This window comes from Corvus hawaiiensis, chromosome 1 (assembly GCF_020740725.1).
Source record: "Corvus hawaiiensis isolate bCorHaw1 chromosome 1, bCorHaw1.pri.cur, whole genome shotgun sequence".
Classification (NCBI taxonomy): domain Eukaryota; kingdom Metazoa; phylum Chordata; class Aves; order Passeriformes; family Corvidae; genus Corvus; species Corvus hawaiiensis.
In genome coordinates this window covers 38,694,974-38,719,928 of record NC_063213.1, presented here as the reverse complement: position 1 = coordinate 38,719,928, position 24,955 = coordinate 38,694,974, and the positions used below count along the sequence as shown (strand labels likewise).

General features: G+C 39.6%; 1 protein-coding gene across 5 annotated transcripts in view; it reads right to left on the bottom strand.

Moving 5' to 3' along the window:
• Nucleotides 1-24,282, bottom strand: part of GADL1 (glutamate decarboxylase like 1) — an 83,479-nt gene extending 59,197 nt beyond the window's left edge. The window contains exons 1-8 of one of the 5 annotated variants that reach the window (XM_048301406.1): nucleotides 24,201-24,282; nucleotides 12,801-12,970; nucleotides 11,863-11,989; nucleotides 10,087-10,177; nucleotides 9,385-9,491; nucleotides 7,871-7,986; nucleotides 1,406-1,485; nucleotides 1,236-1,290 (exon numbers count right to left, since the gene is read on the bottom strand). In XM_048301406.1, coding sequence (XP_048157363.1) covers nucleotides 1,236-1,290; nucleotides 1,406-1,485; nucleotides 7,871-7,986; nucleotides 9,385-9,491; nucleotides 10,087-10,177; nucleotides 11,863-11,989; nucleotides 12,801-12,970; nucleotides 24,201-24,207 — 753 coding nt within the window. In that variant the 5' untranslated portion in view covers nucleotides 24,208-24,282. Of the gene's footprint in view, nucleotides 1-1,235; nucleotides 1,291-1,405; nucleotides 1,486-7,870; nucleotides 7,987-9,384; nucleotides 9,492-10,086; nucleotides 10,178-11,862; nucleotides 11,990-12,800; nucleotides 12,971-15,860; nucleotides 16,056-22,174; nucleotides 22,229-23,881; nucleotides 24,053-24,200 lie in introns of those variants that run through there. The other 4 variants (XM_048301426.1, XM_048301430.1, XM_048301416.1 and 1 more) reach the window with 4 other exon arrangements.
• Nucleotides 24,283-24,955: the final 673 nt, after the last annotated feature.

Genomic DNA, 24,955 nt, shown 5'->3' with positions numbered 1-24,955 from the left:
CCATACTGAGGCTGACCTTTTTAAAAAAATCATAAATGTCAGATGATTCCTTTCAAATGACCATTACATGTACTGTTACATGAACAAACAAGAATACCGTTTTTGCAAAAGCAGAGTTGACTCTCCTGCAAGCCTGCTTTTTCTTGCTCTGTTTTATTTCAGTCCCTTTTTTTCCCCCCAGTTTGCTCAAATGAGTAAAGTACAGGTTGTCATCCTCAGATAACACAAAGTACAGAAGGAGGCAAGCAAGGGAGTTTGCTAGGTCATTAGGGCCCCCATGTAACCATAGCTCTGCTATCCAGCATGAAACTCAAATAAGAGATGGTTCTTTGGCAGAAAATGTATCTAAATCACAACTAAGCTGTTGTGGCCATGCCAGTGCAGGACAGGACAGGGCTGCCTGGGCTTTTTATCAGCCACAAAGGTAGATTTCCCAAGATAGGATTCCATGGAATGTATTGTCCATGCCATGGACATTGCACTAGTTGCTTTGTATTCACTGATCATGGACTAAGGGCTGAGCTCTGAAAGTGAGAAATAAGGTGACAAGCCAAAAGAAGATCCTCTTGGAAGTCACGTTTAGTCCTTCAAGCTCTCTAAAATAAATTATGTTGACTATAGGTAAGCACTGTCTTACAGATTGTGGGAATGTATGTTAATGTTGTCCAAATACACACATCAGTGCCTTTCCAAATGCTTGCCTTTGACTTTCTACTTGGCAAAGTCCCTAGGGGAAAAGAGGCATACCTCTGCACTCTGGCTACAATAATAGAAAGGATGGAATTTAGCATTTGAAGCTTGTAAGATAGTTTTAGAGACTAAGTTACACGTTACCATTCTTGGTCACTACAGAGGCAATAGAGCAATAGCTGGTGTAATTAACTGAAAAACCATTTTAGGAAAACATACTGCATCCATTTAAAAAAGGATCAAGGGCAAAAGAAATCCTATAAGAAATGTGCTAAATACTTCAAAGCAGCATTGTACTCAGGACTTTCATTAGCAGTAAACACCCTGTGGAATTTTCCTCCCTTCTAAGAGTGTAGAACCCATAAGCCTTGGCTTGTTTCACAAGTTTGTGGCAAAGAGATTGCACCTGTAAGAAAGACATTGTTACATTAACTGCCCTATTTTTAAGATTTTGGTCACTCTTAGTTTTCCTTCCATTCACTCAGACACAAGCACACAGTCTGCATACACTCCTCTCTCCTTCATGCTCTCTCTCCCCCTCTCACCTCTTTCCTGGCCCGCTGGACTTGTTTCTCCAGTTCCTCAGGTATCATCTTACCTCTAAGGGACACAGATTTAAAACTTTTTCAGTTACATTCAAATAGGTTAGTTATGTACAGCACTACTGCATTTTTAAAAGGCTCAGAGATCACAGTCATGGCTTTTGCTTTCTTACCTTTCATCTGTTTTGATGAAGTACACGTTCTCTGTACCAATACCCAGGAAGGAGGCTGCCTTCTTCATGGAGTAATGGCACTGTAAATGAGAGAGGCACAAAAAAAAAAAAGCACATAGAATTAAAACAAGAGAAATAAATTCCCTAACATAGGGAACAGTGACACTAAAATTAATTCAACAGCACCTAACAGCCATGACAACATATTCTAACACAAAAAGCAAACTGATAAGGTACATATCACACAGTCCATCTTGTACTTTAACGATAACACACACTTAAAGCTGGGGGGGAAAAAAACAAAAAAAGGATGTGCACAATGTTTCAAAAGCAGGCTTAAGAGAAAAAGGAGAAGCTCTATTCCATACAATTTTTCTTAAAGCTGGTTCTACATTAGAATGAAAAGTAGAAGCTTTGAAATGTCATTAGGGAAGAATTATTAATTTTTTGAAAATGCTTTAATAGAAATGAGTCAAAAGTATCAATGAGTGCAAGAGTTAGGATGTGCATGAGGAAAAGGGTCTAAAGGCTATTTAACACAACAGCCTGGAAGTAATTAATGCGGTCTGAAAGTCCAAAAGCACCGCTCCTTGGAAACTGGACCCTTAGTTAGGATGTATCTTATGGTACATTTGAAGCCTCTACCACTTTATGCTTGTAACTCTTCTGTATGCTGGCTCCAAGCCTCAGCTGGTGGCCACTGCCAGAGACAGGATACTAGCTAAGCTGACCTGTGGCCTAATTCAGCAACTCATGTCCACAGGATCAAGGAGCTCAAGTTCCAAGACCTATCAAAGCTTAAGATGTGTTACATAGGGATTTGCAAGGCTTTCAACATCCTATCTCTGATAAAGGATCTGGAAATCATGGTGGTGTGAAGAGAGCTCACGTGAATGTGAACCTTATTTAGAAGCTATTATGAAAACAAGCAGACTTTAGACAGGACTCAGCACATCTTCAGACTTTAAAGTGGATTTTGCAAAAGGGTCCAGTGTGGACAAGGCTGCATTTTTCGGAAAATTAAATTATTATTTTAGCAAAGAATTTTAGCTAGGTCTCATCACAGAGACATCTCTGAATGAATATAAAGACACACGCAGCCCACTTTTCACTTCACACTGAATAAAGGGCATCAGTCTATGAAGCCCATGAAGCGAGTGTAAAAGAGGATTTTAGAAGTGGGTGTTTACTTAATCAGAATGCATTAAAATGATTAAGGTGAGAATGCTATTCAAGCCTACAGACCACTCCATACTTCTTACAAGCTTTTTTCTGTTGAACAAATAGTAATGGTTTATCTAACCATATTTCCAACATTCATCTTTATCAGGACCTGCTCTACTGTGGATACTGTTATTTCAGCACAAGAACACTTTGTCTTATTCCAGAACAAGAGTACACTGATCTCTGCTTAATTTGCCTTCAAGATTAGCCTGGGAATTCAAGATACAGTAACCTTCTTGACCTGAAGATATTTAGATGTCAAAACTACCCACTCATAGCAGTGGAGTCAATTTCAAGAGTACACCACATCCCATAGGACTAGACAGTTCTTGTCAGAACCAAGACCATCCAACCCTTGGATTATCACCGCCCTTCTCACAAAAATAAAATTGTCTCTTTTACACATTATTACTGAAGGGTTAAAATAACACATACTCCAGCAAACACGAAGATGTCTAGAATTGTTACTTTTCATACAGGAGGTGAAGCCAGGTAGTTAATTAATTCCATTTTCTTCCTGAGAGTTCACACAAATGCAGTTACTGCAGAACATAATTATGAAAAATGTACAACATTTTAATGTGTGGGCATGAATATATTAAGGGTATTAAAGCCTGTCACGCTTATTTTGATGAGATCGATGATCTCAGAGGGCTCTTTTTCTTTTTGACAAAGAGGTTTCCCCCACCATCACCCACTCTTTAAACAAAGGCATACGAAGACACTACCTGATACTATTGAGTAATTTTTGAAAGCTTAATTTGTAACATGACACATCCACAAGGCCTTTAGGGCTCCGTCACTTAGACTATTACAAGAATAATAACACACATAGGTAGATAATTAGTCTTACATTACATCAATAAAGGTAATAATGATTGTAAGTGGCTGTGTGTTGTTCAGTATAAGTTTGGAGATGTTTTTGACTGACTAGTGAATCACTTAAAATACAAGTTGCCTCCATCACTGATTTCTAGCCATTACTTTCAAATGAAAGGTATGAATCACCAAGAATAATCAGATTGCTCCAAACTGAGAAAGCAGTAGACCTACAAATTCAGTATACTAGTAAGCAAACAATCAGTAAATCATATATTTTATTATAAACAATGGTATGAGACACTGGGGGAAAGATAAAAGAGGCTTGAGTACCTGAGAGATTATACCAAAAAGCAGAGGAAAAGAGAAGAACAAAGGGAATACAAAGACAAACAGGCTGCAAGAGGCATTATTTTTCCTCCAGAAGTACTTCTGTACTTCTTGGAAAATTCCGTCCTCCAGTAGGACAGAAAAAGAACAAGACTCATAATACTACATAGACTTGGAATATTCTTCCTTTGATGAAAAAAGAGGTCTTTCAGTTATATTGATTGAAAACATGTAAGAATTTCTTCGCCCCCTCCCACCACTATTGCTACTAGAAGCCATTATGTTAAACTGCATTGCATCATAGCATCTCCAGTCACAAGAGTGCCAACTAATTCACTTTTCATAGTTCCCTTTCCAAAAAAAGGAGAAAGAAATATCCAGATTAAAAGTATTATTTTAAGTATTGTGAGTTCAGATTACTCTTGCCATGTCTTTCACAGTTTAGTTTGTTTGGACAAATTATTAAATCTGTAGCCATTTGCACCACCTTTGAGCACAAGATCAAATTGGAACATTGGTGCATTTAAGATATGCTGATGTATTATTTTACCTATATCTAGACGTAATTTTTGTTTCCTGATAATGTTTGCAAAGACAAGGTACTTTCTACCTGTGCTCATTAAAACAGAAGATAAATTTGTATTTTCCTGCTGTTAAAAAGTTTCCTAGAAACATGATTGCATAAAGCAATTACATTATTATGAGATTGTTTTACTACTCATTTTTGTCTGTTGTAATTTCCACAGGGGACAACATGATGAGTTAATGTTGTGTTCTCTCACTTTATTACTTTCACGATCAAGTTGCACTGGGGAGGAATTTAGTTTCATTCTAAAAAAAGCTTCTCATATCAGCATGTGTATTTCAACTGTTTACACATCCTTCTACCCTTAGTTACCACAAATTTAGCAGATTTCTATCTGTCAGATCAATGTAATACATACTCATGCCAGAAAAAAAAGTTTAGATGGGACTCAAATAACAAAAAGTGATAAAAAGGTGGGCTGATATCTATAACTGGAACCATATTCATCCTCTACAGAGCCACAAATCATGCCTCAAGAAAGTGGGATATGACAACTACTCTTCTACTGCTACTGTCTCTAGAGGAATCACCCTGTAATGGTCCAGAAAAAGTACTACAGAGTAGCAGCATAAACTGTGTTCACTGTGTATCACCACAGTTTTAAATACCTAAGCATTTTACTTGCAGGAACAAGGAGCCTTTTTTATTCCTGAAGGCCAAACACAATATGTGAGGACCTCGGGTGGGCCATGCATTAAATATACATCTTTATGTTATGCAAGAACATACAAAAAATACATAGCCCCAAATAGCATCAAGTCATTGAAAATCTGTGCATTCTCCTGCTCTGCAGCAGGGCAAATCTTTCAACCCGACAAGTGCCAAACTGCAACCTAGGGACTTAGCAAATCAAGGCAAAAATAATTTTATTTCGTCGCAGCACTGCAGCCAAGCCCTAAAATGACACAAGGGCCTTGAACAGTCATGTTGTTTGACTCCTTACCAGTACTTGGTTCATTACAGCCTCATGGCTTCTCCATGCTAATGCTGTTGCCTGATTCATGATGAGGATAAACCCAGGTTGTTAACTTTTCCAAGTTTTGTTTTCATTTTTATTAGTTTTGTTGAGGGGATGGGGGGTGACAATTTGCTTCTCCAAAAACAAGCAAAGGATGTTTGGAGAGGGGATCAAGTGTACCCTCAGGAAGCTCATGGATGACACCAAGCTGGGTGGGAGATCAATCTGCTGGAGGGTAGGAAGGCTTTGCAGAGGAAGCTGAGCAGGCTGAAATGATGGGCAAGGCCAAGTGTGTGACATTCAACAAGTCAAAGTGCTGAATCCTGCACTTGGGTCACAGCAACCCCAGGCATCACTACAGGCACAGGGAGGAGTTGCTGCAAAGTGTCCCAGTGGACAAGGACCTGGGGGTGCTGGTCAACAGCAGCTGAACACGAGCCAGCATGTGCCCAGGTGGCCAAGAAGGATCATGTCATCCTGGCCTGGAGGTTCAGAGGGGACCTTATTGCTCTCTACAACTGCCTGAAAGGAGGGTATAGCCAGGTCACAGGTCAGGATCTTCTCCCAGGCAACCAGCAAAAGGATGAGAGGATATAGCCTCAAGCTGTGCCAAGGGAGGTTCAAGTTGGACAATAAGAATTTCACCACAGGAAAGATTAAGCACTGGAAGTTTGCCCAAGGAGGTGGTGGAGTCACCATCCCTGGAGGTGTTCAAGGAACAACCAGACATCGCATTTAGTGCCATGGTCTTGTTGACAAGGTGGTAATCAGTCAAAGGTTGAACCTGATGATCTTAGAGATCTTGCCCAACCTAAAGGTTTCCTTGATTCTGTGATTCAAAGGTGCAAAATGTTAAATAAGACTCAAAATAAAAACAATAATAAAAAAACTAAGATTGTATGACACCAGCACTTTTGTACTTATCTGAAGTGTGGACTACTGATTACATACATTCTCAATATGGCATATCTGAACAAATGTTTCCAAAAGGTCATGTACCTTGGACTCAGTATAGGTAAATCTAAAACAAGTAGAAATGAATATGCCCTTTTGCACCCTGATAATGATGAATAAACACCAGTGATCTTAGAAAATACTCACATTATCTAGATATTAAAAGCATCAGTTTTACAGTAAATGATTATTGAGTACTAAGGATTACGTAGTTGTGTGAATCAAACGAAGTATCAGCAATCAAAAGCATGGCCTTACAAATAATTTACCAACTTATTTTTCCTGGTCATCTCTATGTTTTACAGTTTTAGTCTTCCTGGTGAAGCAAAGACGTAAAAATAAATTTATTCTGGCAGTCAGTTAAAATTTCTTTCGACGTGAAATTAAATGTTTGTTTATTTCAGAGTAAGAAATGAGTTGTAGTTAAACCATGCAATGAAATAAAATGTTACTTCGTGATAAAAGTTTCATGCGCTTCACTTCAAAAGCACTCATGGAACTTGCTTCAAACTCATTTGTTCCTCCTTAACTATTTTGAAGATGTAACATGATGGATTAAATATGAACTGGCATGTCATTTCATACACACACTTTCCAGGAAAAAAAAGAAAACAAACAAGATAGTATATTTTGGTTGGGAGAAAAAACAAACAAGCCACCTTTATTTAGGACGTGTGGGCTCCATTTCAAAAGACATGTGTTATCCTGGAAAACTTATACAATTCCTTCATCCTTCAGGCTTCTTCAAAATCAACCTCTCATCTATTTACACTGCAAACTGTTTGGAGCATAAAAGTCCAAGCTAAAATTATTCTAGTAACTCTGTATTTTCTAATACAATGAGGTTCTGTACAGACTTCCACTGGGGCCTTTATACAGTAGAGTCAGAATTAATAAGAACTCTTCACTAATCAAATTATAAACACTTAAAATTGAAGAGACAGGGAAGAGAAAAAAGCTTCCAGAAACTACCTTCAGAATAAATGTATGAACGTGACTCAATTTCCCACGGGCATTTTGGACTGATATTATTCAAAAACTTTAAAAACTAGCTACATATTTTCAATTATTTAAATTAAAAATGTCTAAAGGTCCAGCATTTTTTTCTGAGAGGCATATGGTGGGTTTGGTACCACAACCAATCTGTATTCAGACATAGGGCAGAGTGGGAGCTGCAGAGAGCCATCTCACAGGTCCACAAGTACTCAGTTTAGTACAAATTAAACATGCAGAAAAAAACCTTTGACATCCAAAACCTACCTACAGTTCCCGCTAGACTTTATATTGTGGGAAATCAGATGCTGCAGACCTCCACAATAAAGCAAATGCATTCTGCTTCAGGTTTGCCCCATGTACAACCTATCTTACATCAGCAGTTTTCAAAGCAGGAACATCTGTGTTTGTTTTCTGAAAGCAAGAAAGCAAGCTTCTGCAGGGAAATTTACCATCAGACTTCTCCACTTAGCTCCAATATTCCACATCATACACTGATGTCAGAATTAGTGTACCAGTGCCCCATCAGATATGAAAATGATATAATTCTGCGGCTATTGAAAAACAGAGATCAAAAAGCTTTTCTTTGTTTTCGTTTTACCTCTTCTGAAGCAAACAGAACTAGTCTTGGCAGACTTGAAAGCCCTTTCTCCTTTATCTCAGGACAAAATTTGTATCTTGCTAAATTCATAGCATACATATTAGAAACAGAGCCACCTGCAAAAAGAGACATACAAATATTGTATTAGCCACAGTATGAGTACCTTCCCTGCATATGACTGCTTGACCTATTAAGAGAAAAATAAACTCCACAGATATCCTAGCGATGCATTCATCACAGTTTATTTCCTCCCCTGAAGGCTACATACATAAAATGAACCTTGGGCTCTGCAGCAGACATGGAAACAGAGCCTCTTTGGATGTGCTTTGGGGATATTTCCTGAGGAATAAGAGCTGTGCCCAAGCACAAGTTCTTCCCAACAGAGAACACCCTGCCACAGCACCTTCCCCTCTACACTGAAGCAGTGCGAGCTCAGCTGCCCACACCAACCTCAGAGCCTTGGAGATCTCTTGGGTAACCAGGCCTCAGAGGACCATGGGAGAAAAAGGTCTTTGGAAAAAAAAAAAAACAAACAAAACCAAACACAGTGAGTGGGAACTGAAAGATCTGCAAGGTAAGATCTGGACAAGCTTTATTCACTCGGGACAGGTTTTATTCACCCAGAAAGGCAAAATCAAAGGAGTAAGAAAAACCCTTACATAAAAGTAGAACCAAGAAAAGGACAATTAATTTATCTGCTCTCAGTAGATCACTAAGTTCTAAGCCAGAAATTCTGCTGTAAAAGTAAGGCTTCTACCAAAAATACTCATCAAATTTTATGTGGAAAAAAAAATCCATACCATTTTTACATTAAAAAATATGGAATTTTAGCTTATTTATTTTTCTACCACTCATGTGTAGGCTAGAATTACTGACTTTGTTTCAGTTTTGGAGGGGGAGTTTAAACTCATGTACTCATTAAATTTCTCTTCTCACCCCCAAAATAGATATAAAATCTTCACATCTAGCCTAATTATTTGTTATCTGAATAATCTGGAATATCACCATTATGCTTGATTATTCCAATGCGGTGGGCTGGAACACTGCCTTATAGAACATTTGAAAAACATGGTTTATCAAGCAGCTTAAGAAATATCTGTTTGGCCTAATCATAACATTTAATAAAATTATGAAAATTCAAAGGAGTTAAGGTCATGTAAACTCTTGCTGCCACAGTTCATAGGCAGAATACACCTATCTATAACCTCAGGCACCATGGGTTGATGTCTATCACATAAATCAGCTCCCTGCCTGTCAGCTGACTCATTCCAGTGAGGCTGTTGGTGTTGTTAATAAGATCAGGAAGGGCATCAGCTAAAAACAACTAATTTCCATGTAATTATATTTCATGTAGAACTTTTTTCATTCATTCACTGGTCAGAATCACCTAATTATTGCTAGAAACACATATGATAAGCCTAGATTAAATAAATAAATAAACTCCAATGTTCATAGAATTAATGGTATTAGGCATTAGTTTATAATGACCTATCTTGAGGTCTGACTGTTCTTACCTGGATTAAATATACCATCTCCTTCTTCCCAGCCTATGAATTCAATCATTTTCTTGATGACTGCTTCTTCCACCAACAGAAACACAGGGGACACTTCATATGTGTATCTAAAGAGAAATAATAGCATAATTGGTATTAAAACTACAGAACTCATGGCACAGAGTATTGCTAAAACTAGATAAAGGCTTCCTGCACCTTTCCTTAATCAGCAGCTGATCACCACCAGCAGTTGGACTCTAAACTAAAAACATTATGGATCTGATCCAGTAGAGCAATTGCTTAGTTCCTCTCAGCATCTTATTGACACTTCTACTCTCAAAGTAATACACCAGAGTTTGCTCTTAATGTAGGTCACGCTTAAATTTCAGCTTTACATCTGCAAGTAAACAGTAGACAGGTAACCATCTGCATTCAACTCTGTGCAGAATGCCTCAAAGGAATGAACAACTAAGTTAAGACTAATTCATTTTTATGTACTAAATAAAAGTCTAGGTTTAATAGCATTGAAAAAAAAAAATCTCTCCTCTTAAACCCCATCTTCAGCCAATCTGAACCAGCCTGTTTTTTCTCCCAAGGTCTTGCACAATTCTTACCTCTTCTGTAACACTGAGAACAGAAATCAGAAGAAAGAAAGCAAAAAAAAAGCTGTTATTCCAAAAAGCATGCTAATTCATCATCAAGAGGACAAAGAACCACACTTACACACTGGGGTTCAGCGCTTCCGTAATGAAACGGGCCACTAATGAGTAATAATCTATTCCAGCATACAGCTGATTGAAAAATCTTGGATGATCTGAAAATACAGATGAAAAGCAAGTGACAGGATACACCAGAAAAGAGAATACATTACAGTCCCTCTTAGCTGAATGCTGATCATTGCAAACCACAATTCACTCCATTCTCTCAGTATTCTCTGGATTTACTGTCCTTTCCTTAAGTTAGACATTCCTTTGAAAATAAATTTAATAAGCACTTTCAAACATCAAAATGTGGCTTGGGAAATGCAAGTGGTGCACAGGATGAATATGAGCTGTTCACAAGTTTTATAAATCAAAAATTAAAAGGGATTGACAACTGAGTATACATAGTGACTTTAAACAGTGGGTTTGAGAGGCCACAGATGATGCTCAGCCAAATTTTGGTAAGCAGTAGAATACAGGAACCTGCTGATCCCAGGCAGCTGTGCCTTTTCTCCCACCAAAGTCTCAATACAGAGAGAAAGAGGCAGTCTAACAGCTTGGAAAATTTTGCTGCACAATTAAAATGAATGAGAAGCTAATAGAATTTGTTTACCTGCCTTGAAACACTGAGATATAACTAATTTTGACAAAATTCTATCCTATTGCTTCCTATAAAAACAACACAGTTCAACAGAGGGATCACCACCTAAATTTTAATCCATAGCACAGCATTTTTACTTGCAAAACCAGGTGAACAGTATGGCTCCATTTATATTATATCTGGGACTTCAATAAATGTCTATATTTAAATAAAAGACTATTTGCACAGCATATTTTTATATACGACATCCTTTCTAAGGCGACATAGTATAACAAATTATAATCCAAAGGCAATTTGCAAAAGTAAGATAAACAGAACACCTTCCAGTAACTCAGTAATTATATCTGCATATTATTAATACACTCCCCCTGCAGATGAATATCACTACACTTCTATGGTTTTCAAAGGCATGAGTCCCCTCTCAAAATTATTTCACAGTTTTTCTCCACAGCAACAGTGATTTTAGCAGGCAATACAGCCTGGAAATGCTCGACTAACTGTATCAAATGTCTTTCTTACTTACCAAAGTACAGCCTAAGCCATACAACATTTGAAATCCTGAGCTACTGATTCACAGTGCTATTTCCTGAACAGATGTTGTTCACCCCTTTTCACCAAGATTGAATTACCCTGCACACGCTGCAGAAAGGTTAGCTGTAGAGAACTAATCCCGCAGAGCTGTGGTGTACTATCTCTGAAACACTGCAGGCTCTCTTCTCATGGTTTCTGGAACAGGAACCACTGCCTATCAGCAAATTAACACCCTAAGAGACTATTGCTCAAATAGAAAAATAATAAATGGAGAGTACTCATCACTAAGAACATATGAGGGCAATGATGGTGGCTCCAAATCTCATCACTCAGACACCAGGAAATCACACATTAAGGTCCTTCTCCTGCCTATTTTGCTAGATTTTTATATCATTTGTCTAGATGACTTTCTCAAGACTTCAAAGTGACAGAATGTACTGTTAATGCTAATGGCATTACATTTGTTACTTTTTGATTAGTTTGCCATTATTACATATTTTAGTCAAACCTATAGTGACCAAAATTCCATCAAACAACTGTTTGCATACTTGTATAGGCAGGAGGGAAACAAACATTCACACTCCCAGTTCCCTGAAAGGTGACAGAGCTTTGTAAACATTTCTAAGTTAGCATGCAGAACAACTGTGCTTAAAATCCCATTCCTACTGGTTTTGACGCTGTATTTTATAACATCACGGCAGAGCTGCAGGATCTTCTGGTGGCATTCTCCGGTGTCCCTCATTTCCAGGTCAAGAATCTGCTTAAGCATTTCGGGGGCTTGCCATTCACAGACCTAGTGATGGGGAGTAGGGCAGACACCATCAGTGAACAGCTTAGCCAGGAGCAAGAGGTTATAGAGGTACAAGGTAATCACCCCGTTCAGCACTGCTTTCACAAAACTTCCCATGGCAGGACAGCATGCCGCCAGAACATATATCCCGTAAACTGGCCTCATGGGATGTTGGTTTTATCAGATCTTGGGTAATGCTCAACCATAAACATTAGAGTGGGAAATGCTGAAAGGCAGAAAAGAAAGAGGCCTGCAGCTCAAATTCTGTCCTTAGCTAAGGATTTGTAATCACCGCATTTCCAGATACCGTTCTGCCAAGGGGTGGGAGCAAGCAGTGCACGCCTAAAGGCAAGCATGATTTATTTTCAGGACCTCTTCCCATACAGCCTCTTAAGCAGGTTCTGCAGGACCCACAGCAATCTTTATAATGTTGTCCTTTCACAGTGGTACCGTGCAAGGTACTTTCTTCCTTCTCCAACACCGGTGCCCCTGAGGAGCAAATAACCCAACCCCACCCCACCCCAAGCATGAAAAACACTACAGCCATTTGTGATCTCAATGGAAATGACCTTTTTATTCCGAGATAAAAAAAACCACCATCATTTTCTGGCAGATATGTATGCTAATTATGTTATTGGAAAGTTTTATAATATATTCTTCATTAATTTGTAAGGCTGTCTTTTTATTTGGAGCCAGGCACAGACTAGAAGCAATTTTCAGGCTACTTAGAGTGCAATAAAATACAGCTTTTAAAAAATTGATTGATTGTTCATTATCTTCACTACAAATTCTCAACAACACTCTATGGTTTTACCTTTTCTGTTACATCATCTGCTTTCTGGACAACGTCTTCCATTATAATCTTACAGGCCTCTTCCACAAACTTCTCTCCTGCTTTTGAGTCCATTATTGGACCATTCAAAATGACCCCATCCACCAAAACAGCATTCCTCTTCTGGAGCATCTCCTGCTTGCAAACACCAACTGTAAGAAAAATAATTCATCATTAAAGCAAGGATAACTAAATAATAAACTAAAAAAATATTCTTTCACTGCTGAAGATTCAGTCAACTTAAGAAATCTCACATGGACTTTTTACATGTACAAAAATCTTTGATTTTGGTGGAAGAATCTTTACAGACCAAAAAACAAGGCATTACTTCAAACATAGACTGTTATTCTGCAGGCAATAATAGCCTACTTGTATCTACTGCTTTCTCTAGCATACAAAAGCATGCAAGGGACCTTCCAAACACAGAGGAAAATACAGTTCTGGCTTAGAACATGTTACAGCTGGATAAATAGAAATGCAGCGGAAGATAATGGGCATTTTTATTAGCTGAAAATGTTTCCCTCCACAAGCCATCCCTCTGCTCCCTCTATTTCATGAAATAATTTTCAGCTGTATTTCCCGTATCTTTCTGCTGCTCCTTCCCACCAGCCAGTCCTCTTGCTCTGAGTCTTCTGCATTCTTTGCAGAGTGCTTCACTGACCCACACTCCATGAACATAAAACCTTTCGATGTCACATACCTGTACTTCTTTCTGCCCTTACACTATGAAGTGGCCTCAGTCACTAATTACAATAATCTGCTGGGCAGATTATCTTGTTTATTCCCTTCTCCAGTGACAATCTCTTTCCCCTCCCCCACCTCTACCCAGGAGACGTACTCTCCTGATGCGTTCCATGAACACATTTTCACTTCCTCCTTTACATTTCCCCTGAGAGCACACCCAAGATGCTTATAAGACACTGGCCAACAGTGACAACTATGTATCCCTTTCATGTATTGATATATGGCAAGATCAGGACTCCAGTTTTCATCAACATGAGGATGAAGATGAAATTGAGACATTTGGAGATATCAAGGGAATAGATATTTGAAACAGTATCACGGTGAAAGGAGAAGCAGTAACTACTGTAGCCAAATTATCTGGGTTACAGGAAGTATCTGTTCACTGATCTTGCTTTAGAATAGCTGAGATCCATAAAGCCAGGCAGCACTGCCACCATGGGTCGTCTTCACTTACAGTGAGGATGGTGCAAGGCTGGAGTGTGTGGAAAAAGTTCTATGCCCAAAACAACTTCATCTTACTGCTTTACGTTTTGCTCCACTTACAAAGTAGAGAAGACAGGTGCCTCTTTCACAGGTCTAAACAAACAACTGAATTTCCAGAAGACTGCCAGTCACTGTAGTCTGAAACATTCATCATGCTTATCATAATTACAGCTCCTCATGCACAGGAGGACATAGAACAACAACAATGCTCTTTAGAAATGTGCATCACTTCAAGGTCCATTGATTGAAAGAAACCCTGCTAATCCCAAGAGCTTTTATTTTCTGGTGACTCAGAGAAGCTATTCAGTTCACTTTGATTTATCAGGAGAGATATGACAAACAAGATAAAATTCTAACATGAGATGGGACCTCACACTTCCCATAATGCTGCCAACAAAAATGACATACCCCACCCCCCTCTTCCATGCATTTCTGAAATTACTCCTCTTTTTAATCCAAATGGGCAGTATATTAAATTTTCCTGAACAGAGTAGGCTTCAGCACATTGTTACAGGAAAGGCATAAATGTTCTTATGGGACAGATGGAAAACAAGCAGGCAAACAGTATTAAATCTTCAACAGGCAAAGAGGGAAAATCACAGGCATCAAAAATATCAATTCTCATCATGCTTTCCAGCACACCACAGCAGAGGCACTGTAAAGAAACTTCAGCTTTGAAAAAGTCTTAGATGTTTATCTCTGGAAACACAAGCTAGTAGATCAGCTTTACAAGACTTAAAACCCCTGGGTATTACCAGGAAATGGAAGGCATCAGGGCTTTGGGCAGAGAAAACAGAGACTAATTTTGTGTTGAGACTTCGTTATTTGATGCATAAATAGCTGCCTTAAGTACTGTTCAGAGTTTAACATAAACAGAAGAAAAGAATTTCAACCTTAGCATCACCTGGAGAGTCTATGATCTCCACGTATATCAAAGGTGTTTTGTTTCTATGAAAAAGAGAACAAGATCTAAAAAAAAAAACTATGTGGGAGATTAATATCTATTGCAGAGCACAGTTATTGATACTTCCTTTGGTTACAAGCAGAACAGATGGTAGAGCAAGAGAACTCACTCATTCTTTAACACTTTGTTGTTGTTGTTTGTTTGGGGTATTGTTGTTATTGTTTGGTTGATTGGTTTGGGGTTTTTTGTTCTTCAACTCTCAGGTGTCTGCTAGAAGCAGAGTTGTGAAAAGGGCTTCTATTGGTAACTCCCTTAGCCCTATTCCTGTCACTTTTGAACAGAGATAGGATTCTAGTATTTCCATGACTTTACAATGATCGTTTTACAGGAATTCTGCAAAAGCAGAACTTTACATTACTTTTTCTACCAGGTCTTTAGGGAACTGAGTCATAGGTCTAACAGCTTTCTATTTGAAGCAGGTCTGTTCACCTCTACACACAGTTTTACAGTCTCCCTAGGATGCTTTGTGGATCCTGAGGAAGAAGATATGCTCTGGAAAATGGGTGATTTTCTACCCCTAGTCCCCACATCTGTTTTGGAACCTGGGCACAGTCTATGAAAGAAAGGCAAAGCAGAGAGATTAGAAGGAAGAGATGGAAGACAGCCTTCATTTAAACATCATTTTACCTCTGTAAAGCTCCAGCAAAGAGTTCGTAACTTTGCCCATATTTCACGGAATAATATTCCTTGCAATTACTTACCATTTCCTCAATATTTTTTTGGTTATCACTTATAATTTCAATCTGAATTTGTTGCAATTCTGCCTTGGAATATACCATAAGCTCATTACTTGAAATTAGCAGAAACAATTCTTTCACAATCAGACACTAACTCAAACCCCAAGCACACACATTTTTCTGAGGTAGTCTTCAGGTTTTGGAAACCACTACTGGATACATACACTCTTCTCATCCCTCATGATCTTTCTGCAATTGATGATACTTAATCTTCTACTCAAAACTGTCTGAATCCTGGAGTTCTTATGAGATGACCACACTCGTCTTTATCAAAAAATTAATGTGCTTCCTCTTGGTTGCAGTAAAACCCTGAAGAAGAAGACTAAGTAGGTGATAAACCTCTGAAATTCCACAACATTTTCTCTTTTATCACATTTTTTAAAAGAGACCAATGACCAATTCATTACGCTTTAGATAGATGAACCTCCAGAAATATTCCAGGTTCACTTTCTATGTCACAGTTAAATAGATGCCTTTAATACATTCTCAGAGCTCAGCGTCCAAGCTAAGAAACACACAGTATGCTGATGATACATTGTCTCTTAAGAAAAAAATAAAATCACTCATCAAATGCTCATGACACTATTTTCCATTAAAAAAATTTGTGCCTTTTACATATCTGTCTCAAACGCACCTGATTGCACTGATGGAACATCATTTTCTTTGAAGTGGGAAAGCCCACTTCATAGAAACAGCATCTTGCCACACGTACCTCTTTTGTTTTCAAATATGATAGGGAAATCATCTAGAGATGTGGCTATAATAAATATGTTCTTTCCTATTTGAGAATACAGAAACACATTCTGAAGCAGACTCAGAAAACAGACTTCCAGAAAATACATCAAATACAACTTCAGCCAAATGGCTCCAGGCTTCAAAAAGAACTAAAAATTTAGCAAATGGAAGAGCTTTAACACAGAGATTAAGAATTACTGTTTAAGACATCCTTCAGCAAAAGAGAAGATTCAATCCTGCTCCAGTCGAAGGCAATTGGGCATTCAGCCACTGGCTTCAGCAGCAGCAAAGTCAAGCTCATAATTCTAATATTTCATCCTGGAAGAAATATTCTATTACAGAAGCCTAAGGGTTTCCAACCAGCATTTCATTTTTATGATCAATATTATTTTCCCAGCAGCAAACATAAATTAATTGGAGTTGGAATAATGTACAGAAAAAAATAAACATTTTTTCAGATGTTTCTATATCTGTATATAAGTAGTACCATATATTTTAAAAGCTTCATCTGTGTTTCCGTATTTGACTGCTAAATCCTTGCACTACAAAAAGCAACTGAAGCATTGTACTTGGCCCATTCTAACAATATTTGGGAGAGTAGCGTGAAATGACCAGAAAGATTTACTGCTCACAAGGCAAATGAGGAAACAGAAGGGGTTTGTTGTGAAAGAGTAGCTTGTGCTTGAATTCCAGAGCCAAATCCTGTTCAGTTTATACTGCATTAGCACCACTGACTATTCAAGGGAATGCAAAAAGCTGGCTTTGACCAAAGGCCTATTTCTGCTTTGTAACAAATGCAGTAGTCATTGCCAGCATTAATCAGAAAAAAAAATTAAATTTCTCATTCTATATGATCTAGTCGTTGGTCTTCTTTCAGTGTGTCCAGCAAAAGAAAACAAGTGCCTTCAGCATTAAGACTCCACACCAACCTGTTTAACGAATTACTGTGGTACCATATCATGTATCAAAGCATTAAAACACATACTTGTCCCACACTATGCAGCTGTTTGAGTCCCTTGGTATAAATAATCTTTAAAGACACTTATTTTTTCTTTAATCACTGCTTTCTGTTGTTATGAATAAAGTAAAGCCACTCCGGTCTTAAGGCAAAAATACATTGTTTCTTCCTAAACTGATTTCCCAGGCCTGTTGCCAAGGAAATGTAGTTTTCTTAAAATCCAGTATATGAAATGACTTGTTGTCCTGGAAAAGCTATCCATATGAAAGAAAAATAAGTAGGCATGAGTATGGTAGGGCTTACACAATTCCCCCTATATTACATATTCTTGTTTTGCTGGTTTATGGAGCAGGCCTGTGGATAGAGAACAAGCTGGGTGCTTCCCCTCAGATGGTCTGCAACAGCCACCCCCACATGGGAATCCTCTGACTGTGAAAAGGCAAATGTGACCTTTATAGAGCAGGACCTAACCAAAACAAAAGTGCTTGTGTCTGGGCTCCAAAACCCCTGAATAGACTCATTGAGCACACTGCTAGCACTGAACGGCAACACCACAACAAATGGGTCCTATTCTCCATCCCACACCTGAATTTGCCTTTCCTAAAGGAAGGGTTGGGAGAATGAAATGAGGAGAGGAGACCCAGCAATGAATATCTGACAGGGAATGTGAGGTCCACACTAGGACAGAGGTCCTGCTTTCAGAGGTATTTCCAGAGTTCTGAGGGGGCACCCTTTTGAGTTGAATGCTCACATGCCATATTGTGCTGCCCTAGGCAGGATTTGCTTAAAAAAAAAAAAAAAAAAAATCAGGCAAATAGTTAAAAAAATATTCAGACATCTTTATGCAGCCAAATCTCAGGAATTGAACTTAATTTTTCGTAACAACTCTGCAATGCCCTAACCAAGTAACTGCAGGAATGATTCATGCTGTAACATTTCCAATTAGGAAGAAAGGCTGTGGAGAATCAGAATTTACCTTGATGCAAAACTGAGAAACAGCAAATGCCAACTATGAAATGGAAATCCCAACTCCCTGACCCCAATGAGATCCTTTCGGCTCACAACGTTATAACTCTTAACACCTGCTAAGAGTGTAGGAACTATCTGAGAAACAAAACTCCTTTTATTTAATCAAAAGTTGTGTATTGATGATGAACATCTAATGAATGTTCCTTTTTCTGTGGGAAAGTGACTGAATCTGCAACATCCAAGTCAGTCAACGGTACTGTGCATGGGATAGCAAAGTTAACTTCAGGAGGCCGAGTTCAGACAGAAATGATGAATATAGGTGTGACCCACATAGAACATACAGAATCCCCAAGATTTTTCTAGTTCCCAATGGAAAGAAAAGGTGAAATGAAAACACAAATAGTCGGGGTTTTTTTCAAATGGAAGTTCTGCAACTTGTTTTAAAAGGGTTCCTGACAGCCTGCAATTTCATGCAAGAACTATATTTTTTATCATAATATAAAATCAATTTTTAGCTCCAGTCTTTCAAAAATCAACTAAGCAGGCAGTAATTTACTAAAACTGAGGTTTTTGGGATTCGATGCAAGTTAAAATGTAGAAATAGATGAAAAGTCTAAATTTCATTTTAGAAAGTTTTACCTCTACATTCAAGTTACTGTCAAAACAAGTCTTTTCCTCTCAGTTTTTCATATCATAAACACTTCCATATTTTCTGCTTCCTGCAAAGGATTTCCAATTGCTGTAACTCATGTCTACAACATAACTCTGAGATACACCCTTATTTACTAACATGAGGAAGCTGGTGCATAGCTAATCAGGATGTAACTTTCCAGCCCACTAGGTTCTCTGAACTAGTTCCTAATAGATATTCATAATTTATTAGCCTATCAGTTCAATGTAGAAGTGGTTTAAAGCAGCTCAATGCTTTCAAAATGTAGCAAGTTGCCTTGCCCAGGCTATTATAATGCTGCTGGTAACATCAGCAGAGATTGGTCACCCAGAGGAGGCACCCAGCGGGGCTCTGGACACACCACTTCAGGTTGTGCCTGCCTTGGGTTTACTACCTGATTTGGGAAACCACTCCTGAGCTGCAAGAGGCCAGGCTGCTGCATGGCACTGGCAGGTGCCAGCAGAAGACACTAGCAGTCCTTTACTAGAGCATCAGTCTGGATGGTGCCTGGTGAGAGAACAGATCTGATCCTACTGTGCATGCGAGGGCTCAGCAATGAGACTGTGATCCCAGCAAGGCAGCTGAAAGACACCCAAACAGAGCCCCCATACCACCTTGTAGTCTGATTGCACTCAGGTCTTCCATTTTCCCTCTACTGAAGGCAGGAAATTGATACCTAATTTTGTTTGGGGTTTGGTTGGTTGGTTTTTTTGACTTTGCCAAGACTGAAATCAGTCATTTGACCTCAGCATTAGCACTGCAACCAAATACCAGGCACATACAGCATTTGTCACTTGCTCTTTCCTCTTCAGGCTGGTGCCAGAGCTTTTTAACATGACATATTGGCCCCAAAGAGGGCTCAATAATCCCCGAACAATGGAGTAGGGTTGCTTGAGAAAAATTAGTTTAAGCAGCTTAATGAGACACTGCAAGCTGTCTTACAGTCTAACCAGCAGAGGGATGCCAAGCCACTTAAAGACAATCTTTCCTGTTGAAACCCTGACATTTGCCAATGGATAAGATCATATTTAAAAGGTTTTTCAGCATACATAAGATGAGATGTGACAAAGGGCAGAGATAGCTAAGCTTTAGAGCCACAAGCTCTTCCAAATTTTCTAGATTTAACCAACTACTTTGTAGAGTCATTGCTACTTTGCTGACAAAAGACCTTGGTCACTAAGAACCACCTTTCTCACCACATTCATGGCACTGAAAAGCTTCTGGTCCAGTGACTTTTACTTTAAAAGACAATTCTATTTGCTGATGCTTGACAGGCTTTTCATTAAAAAAAATAAAGATCGCATATATTCAAGAAATGGTAACAGAGATTGACATACATACATTTGAATCAGGTAAAAGACATCTTTTATTACCCTTGGACAAGGCCTGACGGTAATTATCAACAGAAACAACCACTACTGACATGCCACAAAGCAACAACAATTTGCCTTTTCAATTAATTATTCCCTCATTGCACATGTATAAACCCCAGTAATGCTAAAATAAGATTAGATTACTTGTGTGCACAGATGGGAGAACAAAAAAAAGGGGGGGGAGAAATGGCCCAAATTTAGCCACGTCCTGCTCAGTATCCTTGACTTCTCAATGCTTTACCAACAACTACCTCCTACAACCTCTGCAGTTTGTGACATGAGACAAAGCAAAAGATGCCATAAGAAGTTCAACTTCTGATTTTTGCAAAGCTTGGAGAGGTAGTTTCCATAAACATATGGGGTGAGCATAAAAAACTATCCCAAATTGGATCACAGAGTGGAAGCAAGTCAGAAATACAAAGACATGTATGTCAATGTGTCCATTTTTTCTGTGTTGAATATGTAATAAATGCTTATGCAAATATAAATGATCTTTAAAGAAGCAGGCAGCTTAAAATAGTCAAGAGCAGGGAAATTAAGGCACACAAAATCTAAACTGTTTAATAGGCAATAATAGCTGAATCAGTATGTAACAAGATCTCCTAATGCATTAAAAAGTGACAATTCCTGGTTGTATAAGTGACAGTTTAAAAGATGCCTTAATCAAGAAAGAAAAATTATTTATTGAACTTTTCAAATGTCAAATTAAGCTTCTTCACTAAATGTTCATTAACTGCCAAGAAAATTCTTATTAATTTTAAAGCACCATGAATGCATTTAAACAGAATGGTTTTATTTGAGGCAAGCTTCATTTCTTGCAAAACGATGTCTCTCTTCCTCTGATGAAGTGATATTAGCAAAGATCCTAGTACCTCTTTTATCAGATCAGACTTTAAGACACAGGAGAGATAGTATCCTCCTGCTCTGACCAAAATACTAACCTGAGTGTCATATTACCAGCACCCTAAAGTCACCCTAATTTCCAGGGCATTTAACCACGCTTCACATTACAGCTGTTTGAGATGGCAACATGGCAACACCTCACATGAAATGTTTGCCAACTCACCTCTCCAATCTGCTGGTGGCATAAAGCCATGTAACTCCCCATTCATACCATATACACATGGAGCCACCAGCAATTCAGAGGTTAAAAAGCAGCATACTGCACAAATTCTGGCTGCTCCCTTCCTCTTGTGATTGCCAGCTCTGACTCCGTTGTATTGATGAGCTAGCAACCTGCTTGAAACTCTGCTTAATACACTCAGACTTTTGCCCCACAAGGAAACAGCTTATCTATTTTTTTTCTCCAAATACAGAATTTGCCAGGCTTTTTCCATGCCAAATCAACCTTGGAAAACCACCCTGATGCCAAATGAATGAAATATATATGCAATGAAGATCCCTTTCTGCAGCTAGGAGTAGGAATTTATAACTTGGCCTCCTCTCATTAATGGGATTTTGCTGTCTTTTGTGTGAATAGAAGCATAGCCAAAAAAAAAATACTGTTACTCATGCCTGCACAGTCATTAAGGCTTCCCTTGTGGACAGTGGTGATGTCTGAGAGAAATTAGGCTCAACTAGCAATCAGCAAGATGAAATTCAAGTGGTCACTTACAGATATATTGAGGGGGGTTAAAAATGAAAAGGAAAAAAAAAAAAACAAAAAAAGAACGAGGAAAAGAACCCAGAGCGTCACCCCTCAGAGTGCTCCCACTGTGCTCACCACAGCAGCTACTGCAAGTGTTAACTCTCTGCACATCCAAGTCTCCACTCCAACTGTGCCCACTTTGCCAGCTGCTCCAGCTGTGCAAAGGAAACACAATGCTAGTGCTGCAACAGGCAGGTGCCTTCAGTCTCTCTCCCAGATGCTTTACAATAAAACTTTAAAAGCTAAGAGCACAAAATATCACTACTGAAAGGAGAACTGCACCCATCAGCCCAGAAGGTTTGGTTTTAACAATGGACTCACATTTGCTTATAAAAAAAAATAAAAAGAAGAGCTATTTCAGCAGGCAAAATTGTACAACCTCAAGAACCACAGAGCCAAATCTCTACAATAACTTGAGCTTATAGAGAAGGCTACAACACAGCCTAACTTCATTCACCATCCCACTTAAGTGAAGCTCATTCACCAGACAGAACCTAGCAGAAAACACAGCAAATCACCAAAGTAAAAGGAGAGTGGTCTGTGAGAGTAAAGAACTCCTCATGAGAGGGAAAGTGCAGAGAAATAACAGATGCTACTCATGAATAACGTAGAGGGACTAGAAAACCCACAGCAACAAGGGTGGAGATCACATTACCATTAGACACATTCTGTTTTACATTGGTTTGGGGAGGAAATTAGGAAGAAAATTAGAGCTTTTGGTAGAGTACAACAGGCAATATTAGAACAAGAACACTACAACCCACCTAAACCACCCAGATCTCAGTCTTGGTGACTGCTGGCAGCATATCTTTGGTGTTGTTTTGGCAGAGGATATAAATATAAGCTGCATCTGAGGCAAATGACTTTTGGAGCTGCTGCCACTCATACAGTACTTCCCCTGCTACTCACGTAGTACAGCTGTCCTTACAGTACAGCCTTAAACTACTATGGGCACCAGAACATATTTACTACACACCAGAACTATCATATAAATTTACAATGCTCATTCAATTTACATCAAATAAAGCAAAAGGGATCCACTGTTTGTAAAATATTAAGTTTCTGGAGTTTTCTTTCAAATATATGATTTTGTTCAGAGACTTTTTGAACAATATAGTGCTAATAATTTGGTTCACCCATGGATGTAAGAGGAGACTTCTCAACCTGGGAATAAAAGCTTTTTCACTGTTTAATCCATGTTTAGGGTAAAATATAAAAGACACTTATTTGGCCTCAAGTCTTTTTTGACAGTTTTTATAAGAGATTCACAAGTTGAGATAAGTGAAGAAATTCTTATCAAGAATATTGATCTTGTGGGAGAGGGGGAGAGCCATCTGCAAACACTTTTACTATTTTCTGACTTAGCAATCAGCTTCCATTCACAAGACCAAGGACTTCCTTCTTTCTCAACCTTGCAAATTTAATCTCTGCATTTTCTAAGCTCCTCCAGCAGTGTCATTATTGTATTAGCCATAGTTCATCCACAGTCCCAACTTTCATAAGAATACAGTTATCTTTTCATTAATGCTGCAAGGTCTTCCTCTTCATGCGGGTAAAGAACTTGATAATGCATTTATAAAACAGGATTAACTTCTCCCTTACAGAAACCTTTTATTCCAAAGCGAATCACTATATTGCTATATATCACTATAATATTCTGATACCTGACAAAAAAAAAAATTAAGAAATTTAATTTAAAGGTACCCCTCTTTAAAGATCACTTATTTCAACAAAAAATACTGTTCTTCAACGTTTTGATGACAACTGTTGCAAACTCTGTACCTTATTAAACCATCCTGGCTACGCTACTGCTGCACCGTAGCAAAAGGAGGTTACAGGTAGATCCCCAGCAGGCGGCCGTACACCTGGGCTGCGAACCGACCCTGCCTCCTTCCTCTTGCCCCGAGGCCCCTCTCCTCGCTAAGCCCGGGGATACCCGTGTTGGGGAGGCTGCAGGAGCCTCCGCAGGACGAGGAAAGGGTTACAAGCCCCGAGCGGGGCAGAGAGCGAGCCGCTTCCCTCCTCCCAGCCTCTCCCGAGCCCCTCCGCCCGCAGCGGGGACAGGAGAGGGACAAGGCGGCTGTGCCCCATCAGCGTTTACCCTCCATCCCGGCGTCGCTCTGGGACCGGAGAGCAGCGGGGGCCGCTCTCGCTGTGCCCTGGCCGCTGCCGCGCCCGCAGCCTCCGCGCCGCCGGGGCCGCTATAAATACCCTCGGCAGCGCCGGGCCGCCCCTCCCGCGGGGCAGGGCGACTCGCCACGGCTGCCAGCGGGGCCCCGGGCCGCGGTACAGCGCCATGCTCGGGGGCTTCGTGCCCGGGGGCTGCCTTCACTGCCAAATCGGGGCGTGGCAGTCGCTGCTCGTGATATCGGGTTTGTTTCGCTGCCTCTAAAGCCTGACCCGGCGCCTTAAAGCCCTCGTCGGGGCTGCGAGGCTCCCCTGCAGGCAGGCAGCCCTGAGAACGGCTCGTCCAGTTCCCCGCCAGCATCGCCGTCCACCGAGGGCAATTTTCACAGAATCACAGAAGATTCTGAGTTAGAAGGGACCCACAAGGACCATCAAGTCCAACTCTTAGCGCGGCCCAGGACGCCCCAAGAATCACACCATGCGCACAAGAGCATTGTCCAAACGCTTCTTGAACTCTGTCAGGCTTGGTGCTGTGACCACTTCCCTGGGGAGCCTGTTCCAATGCCCAACCACCCTCTGGGTGAAGAACCTTCTTCTAATATCCGACCTAAACCTCCCCTGGTAGAGCCTCAGGCCATTGCCTCGGGTTCTGTCACTGGTCACCACATAGAAGAGATCAGTGCCTTCCCCTCTGCTTCCCCCCCACGTGTAAACTGTAGACTGCAAGGA